The 9,850-nt window shown below is 48.1% G+C and overlaps 1 protein-coding gene across 1 annotated transcript; it reads left to right on the top strand.

Moving 5' to 3' along the window:
• The first annotated feature begins 4,938 nt into the window (after positions 1-4,938).
• On the top strand, positions 4,939-8,852 carry LOC123062834 (transcription factor bHLH128). Its single transcript, XM_044486510.1, has 6 exons — positions 4,939-5,590; positions 7,229-7,623; positions 7,712-7,834; positions 7,959-8,024; positions 8,313-8,381; positions 8,533-8,852. Exons 1-6 carry the CDS (start codon positions 5,182-5,184, stop codon positions 8,584-8,586), a joined length of 1,116 nt encoding a protein of 371 aa, XP_044342445.1. The 5' UTR covers positions 4,939-5,181; the 3' UTR covers positions 8,587-8,852.
• Positions 8,853-9,850: the final 998 nt, after the last annotated feature.

Below are 9,850 nucleotides of genomic sequence, written 5' to 3'. Positions count from 1 at the left end.
TCCCTTAGTTTCCAATAGGACCCCGCTGCCACGGGAGGGTAGGACAAAAGATGTCATGCAAGTTCTTTTCCATAAGCACGTATGACTATATTCTGAATACATGCCTACATTACATTGATGAACTGGAGCTAGTTCTGTGTCACCCTATGTTATAACTGCTGCATGAGGAATCACATCCAACATAATTATTCATCACTGATCCATTGCCTACGAGCTTTTCACATATTGATCTTTGCTTAGTTACTTTTCCGTTGCTACTGTTACAATCACTACAAAACCAATACTGTTACTTTTGCCACCGTTACCGTTACTTCCATACTACTTTGCTACTAGATACTTTGTTGCAGATATGAAGTCTTTCAGGTGCGGTTGAATTGACAACTCAATTGTTAATACTTGAGAATATTATTTGGCTCCCCTTGTGTCAAAACAATAAATTTGGGTTGAATACTCTACCCTCGAAAACTGTTGCGATCCCCTATACTTGTGGGTTATCAGGACTCAATGTGATCTTGTATCACTAAAATGAAAATGTAGAGTCTTGAGTTTGAGCCAACTTGTGTCCTTAGCATTTTGAGGGGTCCACATTCCTAGTCCATGCCATGCCAATCATTGTACTTTTTGAAACGATCATCTTGAAAGAGTATTAGTTCAGTGAGCTATATGTTGTTAGGAATTACCAAAACCACCCAGGGATAGTTGCACTTTCAGGTGCGCCCTGGTGGCTTATGGGGCCTGTGTGCCTACGTTTGACCTAACTCGGCCCCTATAAATTCTCTAAAATCATGAAACCAACAGAGGAGTCCATGAAATACCTTTTTCACCACCGCAAGTTTCAGAACCACGAGATCCCATGTGGAGGCCTTTTCCGGCACTCTGCCAAAGGGGGGAGTCGATCACGGAGGGGCTCTACATCATCCTTGCTGCCCTTTCGATGATGCGTGAGTAGTTTACCATGGACCTTCGGGTCCATAGGTAGTAGATAGATGGCTTGTTCTCTCTATTTGATCTTCAATGCAATGTTCTCCTCTATGTTCTTGGATATCTATTCGATGTAATGACTTTTTGCGGTGTGTTTGTTGGGATCTGATGAATTGTGAGTTTATGATCAAATCTATCCATGAATATTATTTGAGTTTTCTCTGAACTCTTTTATGCATGATTAGTGGGTTCGGTCTTGCGGTCGCTATCACAAGTGGCAATATAAAGTGACGTTCCTTTGCATTAAGAGTTTGTGCATCCAAATAAAAAGCGCATGACAACCTCTGCTTCCCTCCATGAAGGGCCTATCTTTCATTTTAAATACCTACCTTTATGCAGGAGTCATGGTGATCTTCATCATTCCTTTTATTTTTCTCTTTTTAGTAAGCATCATGTGCTGGGGAAAGATCTAGGCACACATATCCAGTCGGATGTAGGTGATCATGAGTTATTATTGTTGACATTACCCTTGATGTAAATGGTTGGGAGGCGAAATTATAAGCCCCTATGTTTCTATGTGTCTGACTGAAGCTTTGATCTCATAAGTATCGCGTGAGTTTTAGCAATTGTGAAAGACAAAATGATGGTCAAGTATGTGAACTTGCTAAATAAAAGCTCTGACATAGACTCTTATCTAACATTATGACAAATTGCAATTGCATTAATGACTGAGATCATAGTTTGTTAGTTTTCAATGAAGTTTATGGTTCATACTTTACCTTGTGAACCAACTATCACTTTAGCATGAGAAGTTATATGACAATATATTGATGTTCTAACGATGATCATGATGCCCACATGTCCGTATTTTGTTTTATCGGCACCTCTATCTCTAAACATGTGGCCATGATTATCGATTTCGGCTTTTGCTTGAGGACAGGCCAGGTCTAAGCTTTGGGGAGTTGATACGTCCATTTTGCATCATGTTTTTATGTTGATATTTATTGCATTATGAATGGTTATTACACTTTATGATGCAATTCTTATGCCTTTTCTCTCTTATTTTGCAAGATTCACATGAAAAGGGAGAATGCTGACAGCTGGAATTCTGGACAGGAAAGGAGCAAATCTGAGATCCCTATTCTGCACAACTCCAAATGTCCTGAAACTTTATGGAGAAATATTTTGAAATATATAAAAATATTGGGCGAAGAAATACCAGGAGGGGACCCACCAGGTGGCCACAAGCCTGGGGGCGCGCTCCCTGAGCTTGTGCCCCCCTGGCCAGCCTTCGATGCCCATCTTTTGCTATATGAAGTGTTTTGACCTAGAAAAAATGAAGAGAAGACTTTTGGGATGAAGCGCCACCGTCTTGAGGTAGAACCTGGGCAGAAGCAATCTAGGTCTTTGGCGGAGCGATTCCGCCGGGGAAACCTCCCTCCGGGAGAGGGAAATCGAAGCCATCGTCATCACCAACGATCCTCTCATCATGGGAGGACCAATCTTTATCAACATTTTCACCAGCACCATCTCATCTCAAACCCTAACTCATCTCTTGTATTCAATTTTTGTCTCAAAATCTCAGATTGGTACCTGTGGGTTGCTAGTAGTGTTGATTACTCCTTGTAGTTGATGCTAGTTGGTTTATTTGGTGGAAGATCATATGTTTAGATCATTAATGATATTCAATACCTCTCTGATCATGAACATGAACATGCTTTGTGAGTAGTTACTTTCGTTCCTGAGGACATGTGAGAAGTCTTGTTATAAGTAATCATGTGAATTTGGTATTCGTTCGATATTTTGATGAGATGTATGTTATTTTTCCTTCAGTGGTGTTATGTGAACGTCGACTACATGACACTTCACCATGATTTGAGCTAGAGGAAGACATTGGGAAGTATCAAGTAGATGATGGTTTGCTAGAGTGATAGAAGCGTAAACTCTAGTTTATGCGTGGCACTGTCAAAGTGAGAGGATGAGTCTGCCGCCATTGTCTACCGAGGCACCATCTTGAAGTGGTGAGGCAGACGAGGGGACGGGTAGGGTTCCTCCTGCCGAGAGAAGTGAGATGTCCTTTTCTCTATACCAGGAGAGGAAGGAGACATTGTAAAGGAACATTTTGGCTGACCTGAATTAAACATATCTAATGAGATAGTTAGGTCGTCAACAACCAGTCGGTTTTTCTCTACCTGCATAGAAAGCAACATTGCAAAAGAAACATTTTGGTGGACCTGAATTAAGCACAACGACTTGCATGGTACACCTGAATTAAACATGTCTAATTAGATAGTGTAGGCTGTCAACAACCAGTCAGTTTTTCTCTACCTACATAAAAAGCAACATTGAAAAAGAAACATTTTGGTGGACCTAAATTAAGCACAACGACTTGCATGGTGCATGCTATCAACGGCCATCCACAGACGCGCATGGAAGAGAATATCCCACGGGTGGACGCGAACAATCCCCCGGCGGTGATCATGGAGATTGACCGCCCTGGGGCAGCGCAGTGCTATGGTTTGAATCGGTTAGGCTGATACCATGTTTGAAGGGATAGAGAGGGACTGATGAATTGTTGTTTATTACTTGAGCCTCGTGAGCATATATATAGAAGTACAATGATCAACTCAAAGTACAAGATAAGAGAGAACATATTCTAGTCCATCCCGTATTTCCTAACTAATCACGATACTTAACAATCACAACCACCCCTGAAGGACCTTGGGGCTACCACCCTGGTACCCGAATTCCATTGGACGCGTGCACTGTCGACAGTCAACGTTGCGCTGACCAGGGACCTCCCCAAGCGAGAGGATGAGCCCCGCCAGCGTTGTCCGCCGAGGCAGCATCTTGAAGTGGTGAGGGGTAGGGTTCCTCCTGCCGAGAGAAGTGAGATGTCATTTTCTCTACCAGGAGAGAAAGGAAATATTGTAAAGGAACATTTTGGCTGACATGAATTAAACTCGTCTAATTAGAGTGTGTAGGCTGTCAACAGACAGCCAATCTTTCTCGACCTGCATAGAAAGGAGCATTGCAAAAGAAACATTTTGATGGACCTGAATTAAGCACAACGACTTGTATGATGTAGGCTGTCAACAGCCATCTAGGGATGCGCATGGAAGAGAATATCCCACGTGTAGACGCGAACAGACTAACGAATTGACCAATTCGTCCATGCCACAAGTGGACCAAGAACATATACGCCTTCGCCTTTCTGAATGTTCGAGATTTCCTATCCACAAAATCCGCAATCTCGTACAACTATTTTTCTTTGAACACATTAGAGACGCAAGCGCTCCCACATACGCGCATATACTCACACTTATGAACACATACACACGCATACCCTGCCCTTATGAGCATATTTGAGAGACCGAGTCAATATATCCTTGAGATTTACAAAGTCACCGTAGACGAATCGTGGTCGACGAAAACATCTCCTGCCACTGAAAACGTATCGCCAAAAATCCTGAAATAAATCAAGAAAAAATAATGCGAGCGCAAGAAGTTTAACCCTGATGGGTTAGGAATACCACTGTTTTTCAAACGATCGAACCACAGGTTGGTTCACATCTAGCACTACTATTGAGGCAAGCAGATAGAGATGGAGGGATGACCCGTCTGGCTGACAGCCCCGTCCACTGCCGTGACGCAGCGGGCGCCGGGGCGAGGAAGAAGAAGAATATACAGCTGCCGACCTGAAAGGTACGGCCAACGGCGACGCCGATCCGATCCACGCGCGTCGCGGCTTCGCCCGTGCATGTCACCGCCGCAAACCGCTCGCGTGGTGTGCCGTGCCGGGAGACGAGAGAGGAAAAGTCTCTGCGTGCGCGCCTCCGTCCGAATATCTGGTCTGGTCCGGGGACTGGAGCCAGAGCCAGAGCCCGGCCGAAACCGACGACCCCGTGCGTGCGCCGTGTCGCCCTCGCGGGCGCGCACATGGCCACGCATGACTTGGCGCGTCGCCGTCCGCCTAGATGAATGGGGCCCGGCCACGCATCCACCCACGACCGCGATCCATCCCTCCTGGCGCGAGTCGGAGCCTCGGAGCGCCGCGCCCGCCCGCGCTAAAAGGGGGCCGGAGGAGCAGGGGCAGGGGGGACGCACGCACGCACGCAGCCGCCACCGGCCCACCTCGCCCCCGCTTTGCCCTGCCCTGCTCTGCGCGCACCACCAATCATCGGCGCGCGCACTAGCTCGGCAGCCCCCCGGCGCCGCGGCTCCTGCCGTGCTGTGCTGACCCGCCGTCGGTCCTCGGCCATGAACCGCCCGACGCCGGCGCACCAGAGGGGCATGCCGCCGCCGCCGCAGCTGGCGCGGTACGGCTCCGCGCCGGGCTCCTTCCTCGCCGCGCTGGCCGACTCCGTCGCGCGCGGCGGGGGCGGGGGCGAGGTGCCCTCCCACTCCCAGCCCCAGCAGCAGCAGCATCAGCAGCACCAGCCGGTGGCGGCCGTGGTGAGCCGGTTCTTCTCGGGGGAGTCGTCCGGGCTGACCTCCTGCGAGTCCAGCTGCCGGACGGCGGACGCCCCGGCGCCGCTCCAGCGGGCCTACGGCGGCTCCAGCGAGATCCACGTGCCCCTCCCGCAGCAGCAGCAGCAGCAGCCGGGGCTCCTCCGCCACAGCAGCTCCCCCGCCGGGCTGCTCTCCCGCCTCATGGCCGACCCGCACGGTACGCACCTACGCCCCCGTCCTACCCCCTCGCACCCGCTCTCCCGCCGTCGGTCGATCGATCGCTCGTCCTGCGGTCCTGCCTACCGAGTGCCTTTCTCGTGTGTCGTGCGCCCATAGGTTAGGCGGCCGGCCCGCCGCGGTGGCCGAGCTCGCTCGCTCCTGTTTCCTGCTCCTCCTCCATGATCGACCTCTCTAGCTCGTCCATGGTTTGCGTGGAAGCCTGATCCGTGATCTGCCAGCCTTGTTAGCGGGCGCTTAATCAATTCAGTTTTGGTAGCGGTAGCTTACGCCTCTACTGCCTCACCGTGCTTAGATAATACTCGCTCCCTTCGTTCCGAATTACTTGTCCCAGGTATAAATATATCTAAATGTATTTTAATTCTAGATACATCCATTTCTGTGACGAATAATCTAAAATGGACGGAGTACGTACTGCTCACCTCGATGAAGGTCAATGGTGGTTTTGTATGAGTAATCTGTACTCCCATCTCCTAATCTGTTGGGTGGCTGGCAAATGCCAGAAGGAAGGAGACGGAGGGGGTGGAATCATCTTTCTTATATTCTATTAACGGATAAAAAGCATACTCCTCCTCCTCATCATCTTGTCCATTGTTAGTTATTAAGCGCACCTTATCTATCCATCTCATCTCATCTCATCTCAGATGCAGCACTATCATTGACCCATTATTCTATGCAAATCATATATGCAAACTTCATTGGCACATATAATCAGTGCACTGAACCCACCTACATAATAAACACAAGGGGTAGGGGTATATTGTATCTCGCTGACGTGGCCTGATCCTTCCTTGCTGGCAGTGCCATCAGAGAACCTGGACACATGTCACCCCTCTTTTGTCCGACTAAGCATATCACCCAGTATTACCAGCACATGTCACGCAGGCGGCTCGCAGCACCTGGTCATCCACGATTAATTAGCGAACAAAATTCAGAAGAAGCGACACGGAGATAATGCAGGTTAATACATGCGTATCGCGTCCGCGTCGATCTGATGTGACTGTCATGAGGCAAAATGTTAATAAATCAAAGGGATGATTAGAAATTGCACCATGTGTCTTTCTGCCGTGTATTTTTATTCATTTTCGTATGGCCATTGATTGCCGACTAAACTAAACTAAAAGATAGCGCAGCAATTTCCTTGGCTCGACGACTTTGAAAAGTCAGGCCACTTACAGCCGTTAACCCCCCGCCTTGTGTTCTCTGGCGTAATAAAGCCAGTGGTGGTGATAAAAAGGGTGAAAATGATGTGCCGGTTGCAAAGCAAATCATCTGTTTATACGCACCGAACTTTACGTAGAGGTGATTATTCTCCCAGTGACCCAGTACGTACGAACTCCCTCCATTTCAAATTACTTGTCACAGGTATGAATGTATTTAGATATATTTTAGTTCTAGATATTTCGGGATGCCTGACGACCACTGTTCATTTCTGCTCGATGATGACAAACGCCGGCTTGTCTTTAGCTCTGTGTCAGTGCAGTACCAGGTGTAGGGTAGCATGGTGCGGTGGTAGTAGTTCGTGTCGTGTCCTGGGTCGACGTAGCGGTTGGCGGGCCGGGCCGGGCGTGGGGCGTCGCAGTCAGTCACTCTCACAACTGCTGACCTGTTCTTGCAGGCAATGGCGGCATGGGCGGCGCTAGAGGAGGGATGGGGAGCGGCTACGCGCACTCGCAGGGAGGAGGCAACGTCGACGCCGTGGCGGCGCAGCAGAGGAGGCTGAGCTCGCAGTGGAGCTTCTCGAGGCAGCAGGACATGATGCCGCACATCGCGGAGATGGGGATGGCCATGCACACGCCCACGCCGATGCCGCCGGCCGACGTCGGCGAGAGCATCGGCACCGGCCACGGCAACGGCTCCGGCGACCTCTCCAGGAGCTTCTCCATGAGCTCCTGGGACGACACCAACTCCAACATCATCTTCTCCGCGCCCGGTGGCGGCGGCAAGAAGGCCAAGCTGATGGCCGACGGCGACGACGGCATGGTCACCAGCTACAGCAACATCGACTCCCAGGTACAGTACGCTCACATCATCACATGGCTCATCCGGACTGTGTGCTGCCGCCATTGTTTACGCTTCTGACGCCTTGCTCCAAATTCAGTTTGGCTCGTCTCTGGACATGCCTGGCATGGACGACTACCTGCAGCTGCAGCAGGACTCCGTCGCCTGCAGGGTCCGCGCCAAGCGCGGCTGCGCCACTCACCCGCGGAGCATCGCCGAGAGGGTCAGTTAGCTTTCTCTCCGACATTATCGGCTCCAACTTGACTTAAAATCACCATTACTCCTTGCATGTTCGCTGTCGATCGGATGTTTAAACTGAATCATTTTCCTGTTTGTGATGTTTATAGGAAAGAAGAACGAGGATCAGCAAGAGGCTTAGGAGGCTGCAAGACCTCGTGCCCAACATGGACAAGGTAACTAAACCAGTTGAATTATTGTTGGCAGTAATGGGCAATGTCAACTTCGTCAGTTCTCGAAAAAATGCTGTCAGCAGACATGGATGGAATTTTCACCAAGAATTATAGAAGCCCGTACTCACTAAAGTACTAATGCGTGACAATTTTCACCTAAACTGGATGCATTTTGCCTTGACAAAAACCCAAAACCCAAGTAGCTGTTAATCACCTGGACCTAGTTAATTCAGATTTCAGGATTGCAACCGTGCATCAGAAATATTAATAAGTTTCTTCTTGGTTATGCAGCAAACAAATACTTCTGACATGCTGGATATTGCTGTTGACTACATCAAAGTGCTGCAGGACCAAATCGAGGTATGCTCAGTGCTCACGCCTGTGTTATATATATCACACCTCCAGTTCCAGGAGGCCTTGTTAAAGACACATTGACATGTTTGCTTAAAAAAATACGCAAGTATGAAAAAAAGTTGAAATAAAATTATTTATTATCTTTGGGTTTATGCAGAAACTGAAACAGGACCAAGGAAACTGCTCTTGCTCAGCCGATCAGAAGTGCTGACGCCGAAACCCAGATATGTGAGGTTATGTTTGTACCAATGTGATTAGCAAGCCCAAGTTTTGCTTCGGGAGATTAAGTTGTAAATGCCCTTCGTATCTCAAGTAGTCTCCATATGCCTATCTTCCCCTTTCGTGGTTGTACTATGGATTACTAGTTTCAATGGCTTAAAGACTAGGAGGTGACAAGTAGAGTGTTGTAATTTGAGTATGTAAGGCATTGCCAATCTTTCATTTCAACGCAAGTTGGATCGCTTCTGCTTATCATCATTTCCCCTCGTAAAATTAATGTAGGGATCCCCTACCTTGAGTCATTCTCATGCTATCAAAGTTTAATTTTCAGGATTACCAGAAGCACAAAGTGTTATGCGTGGCACAAAATATGTACCTCCTGTCTACTTCTCCAAAACAAATTTGGACCCAATGAGTTCTTCCAAATTTTCAACCGTAAAATTATTCATGTTAACCTGAAACACCTTGATGCAAAAAAGAAAAATACTTGAATCTCCACATCATGTTCGACAACTTGACGCTTGCTTCCATCGTCAAGCTTCATGACAACCCGAAGGACTCCAACGGTAAGTTCGTAATTTACAACACACAACTCCGGACCTTTTTCCCTACGAAATTAGACCAAGTTTTTGTCACGACAGTCGTTCGAACCAGTTCGCCGGCGGTGAGGTAGCTACGGAGAGGAGGAGGAGAGGGAGCGGCCATGGCGTCCCTGAGCAGAAGAGGGAGAATGAGGAAAGCTCGGGAGAGGATAAGAGCAGAGATAGACAAGAGGCTCAGAATGATTTCATTTCAAACTCGATGATCTCTACAGGGCAACCTCGCTTGCTTATAAACTACAAGCCCATACTCCACTCGGCCCATCGGCCCACCCGTACAACACAACCCACTAAAGCGATGACAGCTGGATTATTTCAAAGTTCCCGCTTCATTCAGAGCTCCTGTTCCTTCCTTTGCACCTGCTGGCTAGTTCTGCTCCTGACACTGATAACCCACAAGTATAGGGGATCGCAACAGTTTTCGGGGGTAGAGTATTCAACCCAAATTTATTGATTCGACACAAGGGGAGCCAAAGAATATTCTCAAGTATTAGCAGCTGAGTTGTCAATTCAACCACACCTGAAAGACTTAATATATGCAGCACAATATTTAGTAGCAAAGTAGTATGAAAGTAGCGGTAACCGTGGCAAAAGTAATAGTAGCAGTTTTGTAGCAATCGTAACAGTGGCAACGGAAAAGTAGCTAAGCAAAGATCA

This window comes from Triticum aestivum, chromosome 3A (assembly GCF_018294505.1).
Source record: "Triticum aestivum cultivar Chinese Spring chromosome 3A, IWGSC CS RefSeq v2.1, whole genome shotgun sequence".
Taxonomy (NCBI): domain Eukaryota; kingdom Viridiplantae; phylum Streptophyta; class Magnoliopsida; order Poales; family Poaceae; genus Triticum; species Triticum aestivum.
This window is presented reverse-complemented; position numbering and strand designations above follow the sequence as displayed.